Genomic DNA, 22,027 nt, shown 5'->3' on the forward strand with positions numbered 1-22,027 from the left:
TTATGGGAGGAGCCAACCATCTCTTGGCCCTACTCCCGAGTTATCCTTTTTGCTTGAGCTGCTCTTGCCTTCTGGCAGCTCTTCTCATGCGTGCATTAGGAACAGGCTCCTCCTGTTTCTCTGCCTCACTACTGTCAGCCTCTGGAGGCTCTGGAGTCCGCACATCACTCCCTGATGGCCCTGGCCTCACCTCAGCCTCATCGCTGCCCGACTTCGTTGCCAGCTCCACAGGCTGCTGGCGGACCACAACAAGTGTTATGGTCCCTTGGCTGACTGCTGTGCACACTTGCTATCCCAAATGGAGGTGTGAGCTGAGTGTGTTGCTTGCAACCTTCTTTCTTGCAAGACATCTTCTGAAAAGCGGCTCCTTTCGTGCACGTGGTTCACTCTAGCGCTGTGGTTTTGCAGAAATTGCTCTGGATATTTGAGACCGGATTGTTAGGCTAAGGTTACTTGGGGTAACCGCTCCCCCCCCCACTCTGTTTTTGCAAAGGGGACGAGTCAGGGTTAGACCAGGTAATTTACGGCAACTGGTAGCTTTAATGATCAAGAGCTAATGGCAGTTTGATGAAGGGTGATGATAAGACCAGGAAGAGAAATTTCTGTGTTACCCTACTCTCCATTTATCTTCATTTTAGTGATAGCACAATATGAGAACGAACTGTGTGAAAAGATCCTGTTCCTGAGATTGTTTGGTTGTGGTTATATTTGGTGGTTTTTTATTTTAATTTAAATTCCCAGCAAGGGGTCAAGACCATGCCATGATTGTTGTGTTTACGCTGCGATGATAGTTGCTTAGAGAGATGGTTGTGGATGATGCAAAGGGGAGTTTGGGGTGATAATTAGTACAGCGGTCACCAACTGGTGGTCCGCGAGAAAATTTTGGTGGTCCACAGAAAAATTATTTGCATTTTTTATATTGCACTAAATCAGGGGTCCTCAAACTACGGCCCCTGGGCCGGATACGTGCAATGAACGTTTGTGTTGCTGCAGAGAGTCTCCCCCTTTGGGGTCTTTTTGTGCAGGTCAGAGGGGGGCAGAAATTCTGACTTGGGGTCTGCTTCAGCCTCCTGGTGTGGGGCTTTGGGCGAAGGCTGGAGGGAAGTGCCGCTGGTGGCGAAGAGCCGGAGGGCCTCGTTCCAATGGGACTGCATCATGGCCTGGAACTGGCTGACTATCTCTGCCTGCTGAGCCGCCAGGCGCTGGTACCTGGCCTTGCACTCCCTCAGGTCTTCCCTCTGCTTGGAAAGCCTATGCTCCTAGTCCTCAGTGAGGTGCTTCTACTGAGCCTCCTTCTCGGTCACATCCAATTTGAACTGAGCCAGCTGTTTTGCCAACTCTTTCTCGTGGCGGCTGCTTAGCTCCAACTGCTTCCCGTTGGGGCCCTAAGGAGCCTGGGCACGGAGGAGTGGCTGGGAGGGGAGGGGTGAGAAGAGGCTGGTGAGGCGCCCCTCCACATGAGCGACATCTAGTTGGCCATGCCCACCCAGTCACATGCCCACCTAGCCACGCCCACCCAGCCTGTCATTAAGCAGATCATCTTAGTGGTCCACGGGATTTAAAATTATGAATTTAATGGTCCCTGAGGTCCAAAAGCTTGGGGACCCCTGAATTAGTACAGATTCCTCCCTCTCCCCATTCTGATTGTAAACTCCTTTCCAATGGCAGTTGGGCCTGTGGTGGGTGGGTGGGTGGGTGGGTGGCTAGGTTCTAGGGAGAAATAATTTTACTTTTATCTTCCACAGTAGCTGAATTCCCATGTTTATTTTCTTGGAAAGCGTTTCTGAAGAATCCTCTCAAGCCAGTTGTGTCTGATTCTTGAAATTGTAGTTTAAGAAAGTAAAGGCTCTTGAGTGAAGCTTGACCCTTGCTGACCACGTGAGATAAAACGCTTCCTTTTCCCAGGACTTGTTTTGAAGCCCCAAAGTGCCTCAATGACTCTAGAAAGACTCATCCGGCGAGGTGGCAGCTCTCAGCTGGTCTTGAAAAGTTGAGTGAGGTTTAATCCAACAGGGTCCTCAACTTAAGGCTGGCTATTCATTTAATGACCGATCAAAGTTACGATAGTGCTGAAAAGAGCCCAGTCCAGTTAACAATTGGCCTAACCACCAATAATGACTGAAATTCTGGCACTTGGCGCCTAGGTTGCACATAAAGGCGGTTCTCGACTTAACAGCCATTATTAAATGGTCATTTCTGAATTTCTGCTGCTACGTGAAGCTTTTGTTAGTGAGTTTTGCCCTATTTTACGACCTTTCTTGCCACAGTTGTTAAGGGAATCACTGCTATTTTTTTAAAGATATATTTTTTTATTGTTGTAAATTGTAATCTTCAATAAAATTACTAAATAATAATAATAACAGAGTTGGAAGGGACCTTGGAGGTCTTCTAGTCCAACCCCCTGCTTAGGCAGGAAACCTTACACCACTTCGGACAAATGGGTATCCAACATCTTCTTAAAAACGTCCAGTGTTGGAGCATTCGCAACTTCTGGAGGCAAGTTCTTCCACTGATTAATTGTTCTAACTGTCAGGAAATTTCTCCTTAGTTCTAGGTTGCTTCTCTCCTTGATCATTAAGTGTTAAATTTGTACCCTATGACTATCATTAAGTGTTGTAAGTGTTGTACCTTGATGAAGGTATCTTTTCTTTTATGTACACTGAGAGCATATGCACCAAGACAAATTCCTTGTGTGTTCAATCACACTTGGCCAATAAAAAATTCTATTCTATTCTTCTATTGATTAGTTTCCACCCATTGCTTCTTGTCTTGCCTTTAGGTGCTTTGGAGAATAGTTTGACGCCCTCTTCTTTGTGGCAACTCCTGAGATATTGGAAGACTGCTATCATGTCCCCCCCCCCAGTCCTTCTTTTCATTAAACTAGACATACCGAGTTCCTGCAACCGTTCTTCATATATTTTAGCCTCCAGTCCCCTAATCCTCTTTGTTGCTCTTCTCTGCATTCTTTCCAGAGTCTCCACATCTTTTTTACATTGTGGCGACCAAAACTGAATGCAGTATTAAAGTGCAGTAGAGGCTATAACGGAGAAGGTGGATTGGTTGAGACGTGCAAGATGAGATTGTTTTATTAGCGACACCTGGAGTCAAGAAGAAGCAGCTTTTAGAGAGAGAACTGTGAAGATACGGTACAGGTGGTCCTTGACTTACAACCACAATTGAGCCCAACATTTCTGTTGCTAAGTGAAACATTTGTTGAATGAGTTTTGCCCCATTTTGCGACCTTTCTTGCCACGGTCGTTAAGTGAATCACCGCAGTTGATAAGTTAGTAACCCGGTTGTTAACATGAATCCGGCTTCCCCATTGACTTTCCTTGTTAGAAGGTCGCAAAGGGACCCTGCAGCCGTCGTAAGTATGAGTCCGTTGTCAAGCATCTGAATTTGGATCACGTGACCATGGGGATGCTGCAGCGGTCGTAAGTATGAAAAACGGTCACAAGTCACTTTTTGCAGTGCCGTCGTAACTTGGAATGGTCACGAAACGAAGTCTTGTAAGTCGAGGTCTACCTGTATTGTAGAACAGGGGTCTCCAACCTTGTCAACTTTAAGACTTGTGGACTTCAACTCCCAGAGTACCTCAGCCAGCTTTGCTGGCTGAGGAACTCTGGGAGTTGAAGTCCACAAGTCTTAAAGTTGATAAGGTTGGAGACCCCTGTTCTAGAAGTCTTCCTTCTGGTTTTTATTTAACTTCTTTTATTGAGACAGCTGTGAATGATGGTCATTCACTGCCCATAATGATTCACAAACAGTCTGTGAAGATTCCGACAGATGTCTGCTCGAGTGGACACAGTCTTTCAGGGTAATGTTGATAAACCCTCACCTTTCTCTCCCTTGAAACGCTGCCAGAGACCTAATTGCCAATTAGTTTTGCAAGGCCAAACGGAGCACAGAGTCAAAGGCACTTCTCAGACCTTGAATTGACTATATGAACTAATTGCTTCCTGCAAAGGCTCACATCTGTTTGCTCCTCTTTTAGGTCTTGGGGGGGGGCAATCATCTCCAAGCCTTACTCCTGTGTCGCCCTTTTTTCCCTTAACTGCTCTTGCCTTCTGGCAGCTCTGCGCATACTCACACTGGGAACAGGCTCACACTGTTCTTCTGCCTTGCTGATGTCAGACTCTGGAGGTTCCGGAGGCAGCATATAACTAATTACCAGATGGCCCTGGCCCCCTCTCTGCCTCTGACGCAGAGCCCTCGTCCAAGCCTTCCCCAGACTTCAGGACTGGCCCCTGTTTCCGCCCCCCACCCCACAACCTCCTCTTTGTCCGAATCTGGCGGGCCACAAGTCTACTGTTTCTGCTCTTGATGTCTCTGTTTATCCTGGCTCTCCTGTTCCTCAGATCCTCTTGTCAATCCTCTTGCTGGCTTATCTTGGATTACTTTCTCCAAACTTCCTCTCCCTTTGGTTAGACTCTGCCACCCACTCTGCTCACGGAAAGAGATCCAAGCTCTTCTGCGTCTCTGGATGGGTTGGGGAAACGGAATGAACCAGAAGAGCCACAACAGATCTTGAAGTTGTCCACCCAGTTTGAGCTTCCCTCTTCCCGTGAATTGACCCCACTGTGTAGACTCTTCCAGAGGAGGAATTCTGGTTTGCTACTGATGTGCTGACCGGAAACCAAGTGGGGTGGGCTCTCACACAGACAGAAAACATCTGGAGAGGTTTTCCTTGGCACCCAAATCCGTGCACCTGGATGGACATCTCAAGTCTTTTGTTTGCTAGCCTGTGCTGTGTCTTCCTTGTTGGAATCAAAACCTGGACGGGCAGCTTGAAGTTAGTAACGGGAAGCCAGTTCAAAGGTAGATAAGTGGAGCTTCCCCCTTTCATTTCTGCCAGCGAGGAGCAATTTATTCTTTTTAAGTCCCTTATTTTAATTTTAAAACCATCTATCTGTTTGTTTTGGGGTAGGAGATTTCACAGCGCCAAGCGCTGTGTTGATTTCACTGCAAGTTCTTTTCAACTTCCCTCCAACTGGCGAGAGGATGTTGGTGGGATTGTCCTGGTTTTTTATTTTGTAATCCTTTCTTCTTTTTTTCCCCTCCCTGGTCCAAAGGAAGACACTTCTGGTACCATTGCATTCGTTGCCTTTAAAGGCCCATCTCTTAGAGTAGCCTGCAACTGTTTACATGTCTTCATATTTCCTTCTTCATTGTCTTGTTGTTGCGAAGTCGTGTCCGACCCATTGTGACCCCATGGACAACATTCCTCCAGGCCTTCCTGTCCTCTACCATCCCCCGGAGTCCATTTAAGTTCAAGCTGTCTACTTCAGTGACTCCATCCAGCCACCTCATTCTCCGCCATCCCCTTCTTCTTTTGCCCTCAGTCTTTCCCAGCATGAGGCTCTTCTCCAGGGAGTCCTTCCTTCTCATTAGGTGGCCAAATTATTTGCGTTTCCTCTTCAGGATCTGGCCTTCTAAAGAGCAGTCAGGATTGTCCTCCTCTAGGACTGACCGGTTGGAGCGCCTTGTAGTCCAAGGGACTCGCAGGAGTCTTCTCCAGCACCAGAGTTCAAAAGCCTCAATTCTTTGGCGCTCAGCCTTTCTTATGGTCCAACTTTCACAGCCATACATTGCAACTGGAAAAACCAGAGCCTTGACTATACGCACTTTTGTTGGCAGGGTGATGTCTCTGCTTTTTAGTACGCTGTCTAGATTTGCCACAGCTTTCCTCTCCAGGAGCAAGCGTCTTTTAATTTCTTGGCTGCAGTCCCCATCTGCGGTGATCTTGGAGCCCAGGAAAATAAAATCTGCCACTACCTCCATTTCTTCCCCCATCTATTTCCCATGAATTGAGAGGTCCGGATGCCATGATCATGGCACCTGACCCTCTTCATTTGTCTAGCCTACAATATATATGGAAATTCCCCATTGCATTGACCCCCAGAAGGAAAACACTCAAAATGTGCAGAGGGGCTTCTAATTTTCCAAAAATGCCTTCTTGTCCATCTTGTGGGCCCTAAGCATCCCCAGGACCTCTGCCTTTAAGCCTCCGAGCCCATCTACCACAACTACCTGGTGTTACACAAACCACAAAGTACAAAGGCCCAAGCTGCTCCCTTGAGCAAATAGACTTAGTGAGTTAAAGGAGTTGGAACACCACAAATATGTCTCAAAAGACATGTTCAGCGAGAAAGGGATATGTTTTAAGAGAGAGTGTGAGGTGAGGTTTAGCACTACAGGAGTCAACTAGTAGAAGCCCAGGCTATAAAAGTTATTATCTGGTTTCCCAAGGATGTGAATTGGACGTGCACCAAGGATTACTGTAATTTCTAGCTTTTCTGACAAAACTTGAAAAAAATGGAGGCAAAATGGAGTCACAGGGAATCTATTTATTCTACTCTCACCCTGTGTCCCTGAGAGAATTATGTATTATCGCATATATGGCCTTATCTGTTATAGGGTAATAATGTATATAAGTAGTCCTTGTTTAGCAATTGCTTCCTTTAGCAACTGTTTGCAGCAACAACAGTGACAAAAAAATAACTTAGCAACCAATTCTTACATTTATGACCTTCACAGGCAGAGCAAAGGAAAGCTGAATGTAAGATCATAAGCCCAGTCACTTAGTGACCATTTTGCTTAACAATCAAGTTAATAGATAACAGATTAACAGAGTTGGAAGGGATCTTGTAGGTCATCTAGTCCAACCCCAGACCAAGCAGGAGACCCTACACCATTTCTGACCAATGGTAGTCCAGTCTCTTCTTGAAAGTTTACAGTGATGAAGCTCCCACAACTTCTGAAGGCAACTTCTGTCCCATTGATTGACTGCTCTCACTGTCAGAAAATTCCTCCTTATTTCTAGGTTGAATCTCTCCTTGATCAGTTTCCATCCATTATTCCTTGTCTGGCTTTCGGGTGCTTTGGAGAATAGTTTGACCTCCCCTACTCTCTGTGGCAGCCCCTCAAATATTGGAAGACTGCTATCATGTCTCCCCTGGTCCTTCTCTTCACTAGACTAGCCAGGCCCAGTTCCTGCAACCATTCATCGTATGTTTTAGCTTCCAGTCCCCTAATCATCTTGGTTGCTCTTCTCTGCACTCTTTCTAGAGTTTCAACATCTTTTTTATAGTTTGGTGACCAAAGTATTTATTTATTTTATTTATTTATTTATTTATTATTTAAATTTTTATACCGCCCTTCTCCCGAAGGACTCAGGGCGGTTTACAGGCAGATAAAATAAACAGTACTATTACAAAATAAATATTATTAAAATACCACTAAAAAACTTATTCAATTTGGCCGCAATTAAAATTTAGCAAATAATAAAACCCATTAAAAACCCATTAAAAACCCATTTAAAACCCCTTAAAAACCCACGAATTTAAAAACTAATCCAGTCCTGCGCAGATGAATAAATGTGTTTTAAGCTCACGACGGAAGGTTCGGAGGTCCGGAAGTTGACGAAGTCCTGGGGGGAGTTCGTTCCAGAGGGTGGGAGCCCCCACAGAGAAGGCCCTTCCCCCGGGCGTCGCCAGACGACACTCTCTCGCTGCCGGCACCCTGGGGAGTCCCTCTGTGAGAGCGCACGGTCGGTGAGAGGTATCCGGTAGCAGTAGGCGGTCCCGTAAGTAACCCGGCCCTATGCCATGGAGCGCTTTGAAGATGTTCACCAAAACCTTGAAGCGCACCCGGAAGGCCACAGGCAGCCAGTGCAGTCTGCGCAGGATAGGTGTCACACGGGAGCCACGAGGGGCTCCCTCTATCACCCGCGCAGCTGCATTCTGGACTAACTGAAGCCTCCGGATGCCCTTCAAGGGGAGCCCCATGTAGAGAGCATTGCAGTAATCCAGGCGAGACGTCACGAGGGCGTGAGTGACCGTGCACAGGGCATCCCGGTCTAGAAAGGGGCGCAACTGGCGCACCAGGCGAACCTGGTAAAAAGCTCTCCTGGAGACGGCCGTCAAGTGATCTTCAAAAGACAGCCGTTCATCCAGGAGGACGCCCAGGTTGCGCACCCGTTCCATCGGGGCCAATGACTCGCCCCCGACAGTCAGCCGAGGACTCAGCTGACTGTACCGAGATGCCGGCATCCACAGCCACTCTGTCTTGGAGGGATTGAGCCTGAGCCTGTTTCTCCCCATCCAGACCCGTACGGCTTCCAAGCACCGGGACAACACTTCGATAGCTTCGTTGGGGTGGCCCGTGGAAAAGTACAGCTGGGTGTCATCAGCGTACAGCTGGTACCTCACACCCAAGCCACTGATGATCTCACCCAGCGGCTTCATATAGATGTTGAACAGAAGGGGCGAGAGGATCGACCCCTGCGGCACCCCACAAGTGAGGTGTCTCGGAGCCGACCTCTGCCCCCCTGTCAACACCGTCTGCGACCGATCGGAGAGATAGGAGGAGAACCACCGATAAACGGTGCCTCCCACTCCCAATCCCTCCAACCGACGCAGCAGGATACCATGGTCGATGGTATCAAAAGCCGCTGAGAGGTCTAATAGGACCAGGGCAGAGGAGCATCCTCATCCCTGGCCCTCCAGAGATCATCCACCAACGCGACCAAAGCCGCCTCAGTGCTGTAACCGGGCCGGAAGCCAGACTGAACGGGTCTAGATAGACAGTTTCATCCAGGTGCAAGGAAACTGATATGCCACCATATTTCTACAACCTTCGCCACGAAGGGAAGGTTGGAGACCGGACGATAATTACCTAAAACAGCCGGGTCCAGGAAGGCTTCTTGAGGAGGGTCTCACCACCGCCTCTTTCAAGGCGGTCGGAAAGACTCCTCCACCAAGGAAGCGATCGTAATAGCCTGAGCCAGCCTCGTGTCACCTCCTGAGTGGCCAGTACCAGCCAGGAGGCACGGGTCCAGTAAACATGTGGTGGCATTCAACCTCCCCAGCAACCTGTCCATGTCCTCGGGAGCGACAGGGTCAAACTCATCCCATAAAATGTCCCCAAGACCACCCTCAGCCGTCTCACCCACGTCACTGCAATCTTGGTCTAGGCCCTCCCGCAGCTGAACGATTTTATCGTATAGATAACCGTTAAACTCCTCAGCACGTCCCTGCAACGGGTCATCCCGCTCCCCCTGATGTAAGAGGGAGCGAGTCACCCGAAACAGGGCGGCTGGGCGGTTATCTGCCGATGCAATGAGGGAGGAGGCATAGCTACGCCTCGCTTCCCTCATTGCCACTAGGTAAGCCCTAGTATAGGACTTCACTAGTGTCCGATCAGCCTCCGAACGGCTAGACCTCCAAGAACTCTCTAGGCGTCTTCTCCGGCGCTTCATCCCTCTCAACTCCTCGGAGAACCAAGGAGCCGGTTGGGACCTGCGCCGGGTCAGAGGCCGCAAAGGCACGACACGGTCTAAGGCCCCCGCCGCGGCCCGTTCCCAGGCCGCAACAAGTTCCTCAGCCGAGCCGTGAGCCAGACCGTCAGGAAATGGCCCAAGCTCCGTCCGGAACCCCTCCGGGTCCATCAGGCGCCTGGGACGGAACCAACGTATCGGCTCCGTCTCCCTGCGGTGGTGAATGGCGGTCAGAAAGTCCAGGCGAAGAAGAGAGTGATCTGACCATGACAAAGGTTCAGTGACTATTTCCTTTAAGTCCAGATCTCTCAACCACTGACCAGAGACAAAAACCAGGTCCAGAGTGCCACCCCCGATGTGAGTAGGGCCATCAACTACTTGGGTCAGATCCAAGGCCGTCATGGAAGCCATGAACTCCCGAGCTGCCGTTGATGACGAGCCGGAAGATGGCAAGTTAAAATCCCCCATGACTAAAAGTCTGGGGGTCTCAACTGCCACTCCAGCCAGCACCTCCAGGAGCTCGGGCAAGGCAGCTGACACGCAGCAAGGAGCCAGGTACGTGATCAGCAAACCCATCTGACACCTATGGCCCCATCTCACAAAGAGGGATTCACACCCGGCAATCTGAGGTACAGTGGTCTCCCTCGGTTCTAGACTCTCTAATCCCACCCGCCACCCCCCCACCCCTACCCTGAGCCCTCGGCTGATGGAATGCACGGAAACCCGGCGGGCACATCTCAACAAGGGGCACACCCCCTTCCGTGCCCAGCCAGGTTTCCGTAACGCCTATAAGGTCCGTGGCGCCCCCCTGAATAAGATCGTATATTAGGGGGGCCTTATTGACTACGGACCGTGCGTTGCATAACATCAGCCGAAGGCCCAGGCTCTGAGGGTCTTGACCATCCGGGGAACGGGAAAAGGATGAGGGATCGGGGCGCGCGATCACCTGCAAACATCGAGCGCGCGTCCCCCTAGGACGATATGATCCCCCCCTTCCGCCATATCTGCCCCTCCCACTTACCGTGCAAATCAGACCACCCTCACCAACAGGAACGAACAAGAAGTGGATGCAGTATTCTAGGTGTGGTCTTACTAAGGTTGCCAAATCAATTGTAATTGCTAAATAAGGACTACCTGTACAGGTGGTTCTTGTATATATATTTAAAATATATGTGGTGAACATTGTTTATATTTAAAAATATTTCTAACTGAAGAACACTCAGATCAACCCTTTTTTAAATTCTTTTTTTAATTATATTTTTTTAATTATTTTTTTCTTTAAAAACAAGAACCAAAAAAAAAAGTTTCCATTTTCTTAGGACTGTTACTGTTCTTCTTCTTCCAAAACCGATTTTTGTATTTGTGTTCAGAAACTCCCTGCCCAAGGCACCTGTCTCATTTCCTCATTAATAACTTCCAGAAGGTGGCAAGTTACAGTAAATTCCTTTTCAGAAAGTGTGCACTTTCAATGAAATCTTCTGTTTTAATCTGTGCCCTTCCGTGTTTCAGCGGTTTGACTCCTGCTGCATTATGGTTTTATGCTGCAGTTCTTTTGTTATGGGGTGATTTAAAGAAGTAGGAAGTTTTTAACTGTTAAGCTAAGTATTAACATAAGCTGCCTAGACCAGGGGTCTCCAACCTTGGCAACTTGAAGACTTGTGGACTTCAAATCCCAGAATTCCTGGGATTTGCTTTGCTGGCTGAGGAATTCTTGGAGTTGAAGTCCACAAGTTTTCTAGTTGCCAAAGTTGGAGACCCCTGGCCTAGGCTATTTTTGGGGGATAAGAGGGCCTTTGCATGGATGAAAGAGTTTCTAAGGCATTAGACTCCGTCCATGGGATCACAGCAGGCCAGCCAATATCAAATACCTGGTTTCCAGGTATCGCCAGCACTGCCATCTCAAGATGGAAACAACCTAGCTAGTGTGTCCTTCTCATTTGGAGACATTGGGGAGCCTAGTGTCCATAATTGATTATTTAATGTGGCTCCAGGTTGATACAATAAGCTTTTTCCTGAGGCCAGATTAACAGCTACTCTGATGATTTTGCTCAAAGTTGGAATCAAACTCATCTAGAGAAGATTTGCTTGATCAAGGACAATAGGGTAGGACTGTTCGTTTGTTTTTTCTTGTTGATCATGATGGCATTAAAAAAAACAGAAGAAAGAAACCATATTATTTGATGGCAAATAATAATAATAATAATAATAAATAAATAATAAATAAATAAATAAATAAATAAATAAATAAATAAATAAATAAATAAATAAATATGAGCCAGCAGTGTGCAGCAGCTGCTAAAAAAGCCAACACAGTTCTGGGCTGTATAAACAGAGGGATAGAATCAAGATCACGTGAAGTGTTAATACCACTTTATAAGGCCTTGGTAAGGCTACACTTGGAATATTGCATTCAGTTTTGGTCGCCGCGATGTAAAAAAGATGCTGAGACTCTAGAAAGAGTGCAGAGAAGAGCAACAAAGATGATTAAGGGACTGGAGGCTAAAACATATGAAGAACGGTTGCAGGAACTGGGTATGTCTAGTTTAACAAAAAGAAGGACTAGGGGAGACATGATAGCAGTGTTCCAATATCTCAGGGGTTGCCACAAAGAAGAGGGAGTCGGGCTGTTCTCCAAAGCACCTGAGGGTAGAACAAGAAGCAATGGGTGGAAACTCATCAAGAAGAGAAGCAACCTAGAACTAAGGAGAAATTTTCTGACAGTGAGGACAATTAATAAGTGGAACGACTTGCCTGCAGAAGTTGTGGATGCTCCAACACTGGAAATTTTTAAGAAAAAGTTGGATAACCATCTGACTGAGATGGTGTAGGGTTTCCTGCCTGGGCAGGGGGTTGGACTAGAAGGCCTCCAAGGTCCCTTCCAACTCTGTTGTTATATTATTATATATTATATAATATTATAAATAAAATAATTATTAATTTATTAATATTTATTAATATTTATTAATTTTAATTTTTAATTTGATTATTAATTTATTAATAATATTTATTAATATTTATTAATTTATTAATATTTATTAATAATAATAAATAAAATAATGAGAGCATATGCACCAAGACAAATTCCTTGTGTGTCCAATCACACTTGGCCAATGAATTCTATTCTATTCTATTCTATTCAGCAGATCATTTGCCAATTTGATGGAATTTAGAAGATCTTGCCTTTTTTTAAAAAGAGACATATTTTGCATCGTGCTTGCTATTTCCAAAAAGCAACTTTGCATTATAAACAACAACATAATACTCCTTTCTTAAAATTACATTTGCTTTGCTTCTTTGGCAATAAACTTCAAGATTTCCTTTGTTTATCAGAAGGCACCAAGTCGCTTTCTCCAGCCCTTTTCCTTCTAGTGGGAAAAAGAAAAAAGAATTTTAGAAACTTAAACCCAAAGTTAAAGGATCCCGGGGGGGGGGGGTCTATCCTTCCTGTAGAGGAAGCAGATTTTGGCACCTCTTTCTGATATGAGGGGTGGGGGAGGGAGGGCTGGAGGACCACGGGGTATCAGTTTCAAAGACGGCTGTGTTTGCAGCTGATAGGACATATTAATGAAGCACAGATTAGTACCATGTGACCCAGTCACGGCATTGCTAGGCAAGCAGTGCTAGCGAGGTTAATCAGAAGCATATTTTTGGTTCCCGAAATTACATCTTTAGTGATAGCTGATGTCAGAAGGGAGTAATTATCATCCCTGGCTTGAGATGGTTTCGCAGGGATCCTGGGCCGCGGACCTCGGCTTCCGAAAGATCAGATGCTGACGGGAAAGAAATCATCAAGCTATTGTGACCCAGGCCCAAATAGGTAGTAGGAAACTCAGTCCGTGTAAAAGCAAACAAACTTTATTCAAACACCTGAGAATTACTTCATTCCCAGCGTAGTTCAACTAAATTAAAGCAAATTCCTCCCAACACAAATTCCTTAGTCCTATTACCAACCTTGGTCCAATTAGGCAAACTGCCAAAGGCCTTTCTTGACAAAAGTTCAGAAGACGCCGATACGAAACAAATGCAGCAAGACAAGGCTATCAACGTTGTTTTCCGGCAAAGAGCCCAAACGCCATTGCTGGTCTTTTAAGCCTTATGGGAGGGGCCAATCATCTCTTGGCCCTACTCCTGAATCATCTTCTTTGCTTGAGCTGCTCTTGCCTTCTGGCAGCCCTTCTCATGCGTGCACTAGGAACAGGCTCCTCCTGTTCCTCTGCCTCACTACTGTCAGCCTCTGGAGGCTCCTGAGTCCACACCTCACTTCCTGATGGCCCTGGCCTCACCTCTGCCCCTGATGCAGAGCCCTCATCCGGGCCTTCCCCAGCCTCCAGGACTGGCCCACGCTCTTCCTCAGCCCCATCTCTGTCTGACTCCATTGCCAGCTCTGCAAGCTGCTGGCAGACCGCAACACAGGCTACAGAAAAACTGAGAAGTCCCATCTTCAAACATGAACGTTTGGTTCAGCGCTCTTTTAGCTGGTTGTCATCCTGATGATGATGATGAAACTCTTAAGCCAGTGTTTCTCCACTCTTGGCAAGTTTTAGATGTGTGGACTGCAGCTCCCAGAATTCTCCAGCCAGCATGGGGGATTCCAGCTGGGGAATCCTGGGAGCTGAAGTCCACACATCATAAAGTTGCTAAGGTTGAGACACAACTGCTCTAAGGAAAGTTGGTGTCCTGGGGTCACGTGATCCCCTTTTGTGACCTATTATCCCTGCGATAAGGGTAATAAGCAACTATGGGCAGTCCTCGACTTATGACCAAAATTTATGGCGTTAAGTGAGATATAAAGGGGATCACGTATCCCCCCCCACCGGAACACTGCGACCATCATAAATATGAACTAGTTGCCAAGCGGCTGAATGTAAATCCCATGACCATGGGGATGCTGCAATGGTCATAAGTGTGAAACATGGTCATAAGTCACTTTTTTCAGTGCCGTTGTAAGTTCGAACGGTCACTAAATGAACTGTTGTAAGTCGAGGGCCATCTGTACTTCTGCCATCAAAGGAATTCAAAGCAGAGCATCCGGAACTGACCCCTGGCCTTTTGATGGTTCCCCATTACTGCAGGTTGCAGAGAAATTAGGTTGGGTGATTTCTCCCCATTTCTTCAGGGGTAGCCAATTTCTCAAGGGCGGGTCTCCCTCTTTGCAATAACAGCAGGCCTCTGGGAACGTCCCTCCGGTCTCAAGTGTCCCACTGGGATTTAGAGGAAAACTAAATATAGGCTGTAGAAAGCTGGAGAGAAGATTTTTCAATGGAAAATAGAACCTTCGCATCCTCCTTAGAAAATGGTTCCCATGTTGAATGTGAGAATTTTAACAGGATTTCTTTCTCTTTCTCTCTCTCTCTCTCTCCCCCCCTCCCCGAAAGCAGTTTCAGAAGCAAGATAGTTTTTGTCTTTCATAAAGAAAAATATTTTTGCCTGATCTTAATTGGAATTGCCTGCTCTTCTAATAAAGAAGATGTTGAGACTCTAGAAAAAGTGCAGAGGAGGGCAACCAGGATGAATAGAGGAACTGGAGGCTAAAACATATGCAGAATGGTTAACTGGGCCTGGCTAGTCTAGTGAAGAGAAGGACCAGGGGAGACATGATAGCAGTCTTCCAATATTTGAGGGGCTGCCACAGAGAGGAAGGGGTCAAGCTATTTTCCAAAGCACCTGAAGGCCAGACAAGGAATAATGGATGGAAACTGACCAAGGAGAGATTCAACGTAGAAATAAGGAGAAATTTTCTGACAGTGAGAACAATCAACCCATGGAACAGAAGTTGCCTTCAGAAGTTGTTCATCCCTGGAGGCTTTCAAGAAGAAACTGGACTGCCGTCTGTCAGAAATGGTGTAGGGTCTCCTGCTTGGGTGGAGGGGTAGGACTAGATGACCTACAAGGTCCCTTTCAACTCTGTTCATCTGTAAAAAGTTCTGTGTGGGGAAGTGGGGAAATGAAGAGTGAAGAGTTGAGGTAGCCCCTGACATTGAGAGCCAGTGTGAATTTATAAGTTGGCAACGTCTGGGCAGCCAGAAGTTGCTACCATTTCAATCTGTATTGAGATATTCACCTTTATTTATTTATTTACTGTACTCTTGGCCTGCCTAATATGAGACATTCTCTAAATCAGGGGTCTCCAACCTTAGTAACTTTAAAGTTTGTGGACTTTAACTCCCAGAGTTCCTCAGCCAGCAAAACTGGTGGAGGAACTCTGAGAGTTGAAGTCCACAAGCCTTAAAGTTATTAAGGTTGGAGACCCCTGCTCCAAATCAGTAGTTCTCAACCTGTGCTCCGCAGACCCCTGGGGGCCCTGCGATGTTGCAAAGGCTTTAAGATAGTTTTGGGGAAATAGGTTGACTCGCTCGTCTTTCCTCTCTTCCCCCTACCTACACCGCTATGACCACACTGGGACTTCTGCTGCTTGCTTAGCAGCAGCTGGAAACAGCTGTTAGAGATGCTTCTCATTCTTCCAGGCACCTTTCAGGTTAATAGGGAGTTATAACTTCATTATTATTATTATTATTATTATTATTATTATTATTATTATTATTATTATTATTATTATTATTATTATTATTATTATTATTGATTCAGCGACAGGGCTTCCAGTAGCTTCTCACGGAATCTGATTCGATTTCGGCTTTTCTCTGCAGGGAGATCAGGAAACGGTCCCTGGTCTCCAAAGTTCCTGCCTTGACTTTGTAAATTGCACTCTTTCATTTTGGGCAAGAGGGATAGACTGGGCATTTGGGGGCAGAGAATGAGCTGGTGCTGCGGTCAGTGGGAGTGAAATCTCAGTCTAAAGAGGCTGGGCTGTGGATGAAAATCTTGGAAAAATAAGCAATGGGAGAGAGAGCCCTGGGAATCGGGTGGTTTTGGCCGCAGTGTGAAGGAGGTTTGCTGTGGTCTCCTTGCTCTGCGATCCACTGGGCAGGCTCCAGTTTCCCTTCCTTGTCCAGGTTCTTTCCCTTTCTCTCTCTCTCTCTCTCTCACACACATACACACACACACACAAACACACACAAACACACACACACACACACACACACACACACTCTAAGAATGAGAGGAGACAGCATCTGCTTTGAAAAAGATCTGCTTTGATTAATTATAAGATTGAAACATCCCTCTCCCTTTCTCCCTTTCCCTTTCTCTCTCTCCCCCTTTCTCTGTCCCTCTCCCTCTCTTTCTCTCTCTCCCTCTTTCTTTCTCTCTCCCTCTTCCTTTCTCTCCCTCCCTCTCTCTCTCCCTCCCTCCCTCTCTCCCTCTCCCTTTCTCTCCCTCCCTTTCTCTCCCTTTCTCTCCTTCTCCCTTCCTCTCTCTTTCTCCCTCTCTCTCCCTCTCTCTCCCTCCCTCCCTCTCTCCCTCTCCATTTCTCTCACTCCCTTTCTCTCCTTCTCCCTTCCTCTCCCTTTCTCCCTCTCTCTCCCTCTCCATTTCTCTCTCTCCCTTTCTCTCTCTCTCACTCCCTTTCTGTCCCTTCCTCTCCCTTTCTCTCCTTCTCCTTTCCTCCCTCTCTCTCTCCCTCTCTCTCTCTCTCTCTCCCCCTCTCCATTTCCCTCTCCCTCCTCCTTCCTCTCTCTACAGTACACACACACATACAGTATACACCCACCTATATGTCTGTGTGCATATGGATATATGTGTAGATACACACACACCCCATGTATGCATTACATGCGTGTTAAAGAAATGGATACAAACCTGAAAGTATTGCTTTAGTTATCTGTGAGGAAAGACTGAAAGAGTTGGTGGAGGGTCCAGGCCATGAGACACTCTGAAAGAAGGACTGGCCATTTGTTGCTGGACACAAGACTAGACCATGGCAGAAAGTGAACATGGTAGAAAAGGGGAAAGAAGCTAGAGGGAAAGATCCAATGGCTGCAGGCTGAAAGGAAATATCGAATTGATGACTTTCACCCAGCAGAATTCGCGGAAGAAAGCGGCTGTCAAGCTGTTTGGAAGAGAATGAAAAGATTCGATGTTGCCAGAGAAGTTGTGGAATTACGCTAATCGGAAGCATGGAAGAGGTTACCAGGTGAACGATGAAACAGAAGAGGCAGAAAAGGAGGAAAACAATGCATATAAAGGAAGTGCTGAATAAATTGGAATGGATAGGAGAAAAATATTGAATGGTATACATACAGAAAGCTTTGATGTTAGAACAGGATTGGTTGGGGGTATGAATATTGTATACAGGAAGTCTTTCGACTTTACGACCACAATTGTGACCACAATTTCTGTTGTTAAGGGAGGTATTTGTCCAGTGAGTTTTGCCCCATTTTACGACCTTTCTTGCCACAGCTGTTAAGTGAATCACCACAATTGATAAGTTAGTAACCTGTTTGTGAAGCGAATCCAACTTCTCCATCCTTCCTTCCTTCCTTCCATCCTTCCATCGACTTCCTTCCTTTGCTTGTCAGAAGGTCGCAGAAGGGGATCACATGACCCTGGGACACAGCAACTGCCATAAATAGGAACCAATTGCCAAGCGTCTGAATTTCGATCACGTGATCATGGGGATGCTGCAAGATTTGTAACCGTGAAAAATAGCAATAGCACTAGCTCTTAGACTTACCGCTTCACTGTGCTTTACAGCCCTCTCTAAGCAGTTTACAGAGTCAGCCTCTTGTCCCCAACAATCTGGGTCCTCGTTTTACCCACCTCGGAAGGATGGAAGGCTGAGTCAACCTTGAGCCGGTCAGGATCGAACTCCTGGCAGTGGGCAGAGTCAGCGTGTAATACTGTATTCTAACCACTGCGCCACCATGGTTCTTATCAATAACAATAGCACTTAGACTTATATACAGCTTCATAGCGCTTTACAGCCCTCTCTAAGTGTCACCAACTTGTCCCCAACCATTATAGGTCCTCATTTTACCCACCTCGGAAGGATGGAAGGCTGACTCAACCTTGAGCCTGGTGAGATTCGAACTGCCAAACTGCAGGCAGCCGGCAGTCAACAGAAATAGCCTGCAGTACTGCACCATCAAGGCTCAAAAATGGCCATAAGAATTTTTTTTATTGCCGTTGTAACTTTGAACGGTCACTAAATGTACTGTTGTAAGTCAAGGACTACCTGTATATACAATGCCATTTTTTTAAATAAGAGCCCTAAATTATTCGCAATAAATTTTGCGAATAGACTGAATAATGCAAGAGGAAAATTCAGAGATGGGTGGGGGTTGTGATTGACAGGAAAAAGAGAGCGAACTCGTAAGTTATTTATAAATGGCAAAAAACTAGAGCAAGAACACAAATCTGTGTGACTTGGTAGAATGTTTACTAACGATGGGAAAGTAGACGGGTAAATTTTAAGATGTGCAAATGCTGATTGAAAGATTGTAGGAAATACAGGGTGGGTTGCAAGGAATAGATGTTTGCAGGGGGGTGGGGGGTGAAACTTTTGCCCATTTTATGATAGGGAAAGTGAGAATTGGGAATGCCAGGTGTCTCATAAAAGGGAGTTGACTGTTGTGGGAATGTGTGGAAGGAGCAGAAGAGGAGCAGCCAAAGGGCGCCAAATGAATAAGGATTGAAATAAGAGGAGCTATGTTGAGATGCTCTGATCACATGCAGAGGACAAAAAAGTCACCAGACGAATAGACGAAGGAGAGAATGAATCAAGAGGAGGGTGAAGATGCAGAAAGTTGCGTTTGGAGTAGATCAGAGTTTGAAAAAGGATTCAGAAATTTAGCAAGGGATGGAGCAATGAATAAATACGGTGGAAACCAAAGACTGTTTGCAAGGATATTAAGGGATGAGAGAGTACCAGAGGTGGGTTTTAGCAGGTTCTGACCAGTTCTGGAGGACTGGTAGCAGAAATTTTGAGTAGTTCAGAGAACCGATAGTAAAAATTCTGGATGGCCCCTCCCCCATCTATTCTCTGCCTCCCAAGTTGGAGCTGATCTGGAAGAAATGGAGATTTTGCAGTAACTTTCACCTGGATTGGGGAGGGAATGGTGATTTTACAATATCCTTCCCCTGGAGTGAGGTGAGAATGGAGATTTTACAGTATCCTTCTCCTGCCACGCCTACCAAACCACGCCCACCAAGCCATGCCACGCCCACCAAGCAACACCCACAGAACCGATAGTAAAAAGTTTTGAAACCCACCACACTACAGAGTGAATGACCTCGTGGAAATTAATTTTAGCTGTGCTTTTTTCTCCCCTCTCTTTTGCTTGTTGTTTCTGAACTCCTTTTGCACTATTTTGGTTACTTTAAAAAGGGATTTTTAACCAAATCTTTCCTGGAGCTATCATGGAAATTTGTTTGCCTGGGGCCGGTCCCTCTTGTGCTGTTTTGCTCTGCTTCCAATCTGTGCCCTCCCTGACTTCCTTCCAACCCCCAACGGGGTTCAAAGCCCAACCCCTCTACATCCTCAGAAGCTGCCTTAGATCAGGGGTCTCCAACCTTGGCAACTTTAAGCCTGGAGGACTTCAACTCTCAGAATTCCCCAGCCAGCTTTACTGGCTGGGGCATTCTGGGAATTGAAGTCCTCCAGGCTTAAAGTTACCAAGGTTGGAGACCCATGCCTTAGATGGTGTCACAACAAATGCTATTTTGATGCCCATACAATATTCAGTGGTATTTGATGGTCCACCTTCTATGCTACTGTTCCTCAACCTTGGCCAGCTTTAAGATGTGTGGACCGTTCCCAGAGTTCCCCAGCCAGCTAGGGGTGATGATCCACGCATCTTGTGCTGCCAAGATTGGGAAACACTCCTGTACATGCTGCCATCCATGCAGTGGTGGGATTCAAATAATTTAACAACTGGTTCTCTGCCCTAATGACTGGCTGGGTGGGCGTGACCACGTTGGGCGTGGCCATGGGGAGTGACAGGCAGCATTAGGCCTCCTGCACCCCTCTGGGAGCAAAAACAGGCCGTGCCCCCTCCCGCTGCCCCGTTTTGAGCCTAGAAGACCTCCCTGCATTTACCTGGAAGCCAAAAAAGGGCACGTGAGGACTCCTGGAAGGGGCAGGGTGGGAAGGGGGTGGGGCCAGCCAGCAATTTAACTACCAGTTCACCCGAACTGGCCCGAACCACATTTTGCAGAAACTCAGGAAGAATAGAATAGAATAGAATTTTTTATTGGCCAAGTGTGCTTGGACACACAAGGAATTTGTCTTGGTGCATATGCTCTCAGTGTACATAAAAGAAAAGATACCTTCATCAAGGTACAACATTTACAACACAAATGATGGTCAATATATCAATATAAATCGTAAGGATTGCCAGCAACAAAGTTACAGTCATACAGTCATAAGTGGAAGGAGATAGGTGATGGGAACGATGAGAAGATTAATAGTAGTGCAGATTTAGTAAATAGTTTGACAGTGTTGAGGGAATTATTTGTTTAGCAGAGTGATGGCCTTCGGGAAAAAACTGTTCTTGTGTGTAGTTGTTCTGGTGTGCAGTGCTCTATAGCGTCGTTTTGAGGGTAGGAGTTGAAACAGTTTATGTCCAGGATGCGAGGGGTCTGTAGATATTTTCACGGCCCTCTTCTTGATTCGTGCAGTATACAGGTCCTCAATGGAAGGCAGGTTGGTAGCAATTATTTTTTCTGCAGTTCTATTTATCCTCTGAAGTCTGTGTCTTTCTTGTTGGGTTGCAGAACCGAACCAGACACATAGAATCCCACTGCAAAATTTGAACAGATTGAAAGAAATACTTTCAGCTGAGTAGCTTTTTCGTCTATGAAAAATAGTTACACTGTTTTCTTCCCTAATCCTTTCTGACACAGTTATAAAAAACATTGGAAGCTCCATTGGTAAGCAAGGGGTCCATCCAACTGAATTTTGTCTGTATTAACTCTCAGCAAAGTTTCAGGTTAAAATTTGTTCTGAATTCTTCCAAAGATGCTAAAAAAAAATCAGTCTTGGGGCCATTCATTCATGTCCTTCCAAGTTGGCAGGAGGTATTGTACATGGCCTTTCTCAGAGACTGCAAATATAAGGAACTAGGGCAGGGGTCTGCAAACTTGGCTCTTTTAAGACTTGTGGACTTCAACTCCCAGAGTTCCTCAGCCAGCAAAGCTTTTCGCTTTGACCTTCGACATGACCTGAGTTTAACTCATAGAAGCATCTGTTACAATGTCCTTCCTGTTGAAGACTACTTCAGCTTCAATCACAACAATACACGAGCCCACAATAGATTTAAGCTTAAAGTGAACCGCTCCAATCTTGATTGCAGAAAAAATGACTTCAGTAACAGAGTTGTTAATGCCTGGAATGCACTACCAGACTCTGTGGTCTCTTCCCAAAATCCCCAAAGCTTCAACCAAAAATTATCTACTGTTGACCTCACCCCATTCCTAAGAGGTCTGTGAGGGGCATGCATAAGAGCACCAGCGTGCCTACCGTTCCTGTCCTAATGTCCCCTTTGATTGTATCCAATTCATATAGTTATTTTATCCTTATGCTTATATATATGCTTATAATTGTATAGTTATTTCATGCTTATGCTTATATACTGTTATGACAAAAAAATAAAAAAATAAAAAAATAAAAACTTTGGTGGCCGTCTCCTTTCCAGGTGTATTTCACTTTCCTGAGGCAGTTGGGGATCGAACTAAGTGGTTTTGCCGTATCACTGCTTTCATCCACTTGGCAACAAATATTTTCTGGCCCTCTTCTGTATTTGGAGAGTTGGCTCCTTAATTGTGGCCTGGGCAACCCTTCCCAATCAAGAGTGAACATGCAATGGCTAATAATCACAATGCTGCCTCTGAAATGGTATCAAATGTCAATCAATT

At 46.1% G+C, this 22,027-nt stretch overlaps 1 protein-coding gene across 6 annotated transcripts in view; it reads left to right on the forward strand.

Annotated features, from left to right (window-relative positions):
- Nucleotides 1-22,027, forward strand: part of LOC131184973 (lipase maturation factor 1-like) — a 63,754-nt gene that overhangs the window by 20,036 nt on the left and 21,691 nt on the right. Inside the window, exon 3 of one of the 6 annotated variants that reach the window (XM_058156916.1) lies at nt 18,137-21,752. The exons of 2 other annotated variants lie outside the window; for them this stretch is intronic. In XM_058156916.1, coding sequence (XP_058012899.1) covers nt 18,137-18,185 — 49 coding nt within the window. In that variant the 3' untranslated portion in view covers nt 18,186-21,752. 3 more of the 6 variants (XM_058156915.1, XM_058156917.1, XM_058156914.1) reach the window with 3 other exon arrangements.

Source organism: Ahaetulla prasina, chromosome 14 (assembly GCF_028640845.1).
Source record: "Ahaetulla prasina isolate Xishuangbanna chromosome 14, ASM2864084v1, whole genome shotgun sequence".
Taxonomy (NCBI): Eukaryota; Metazoa; Chordata; class Lepidosauria; order Squamata; family Colubridae; genus Ahaetulla; species Ahaetulla prasina.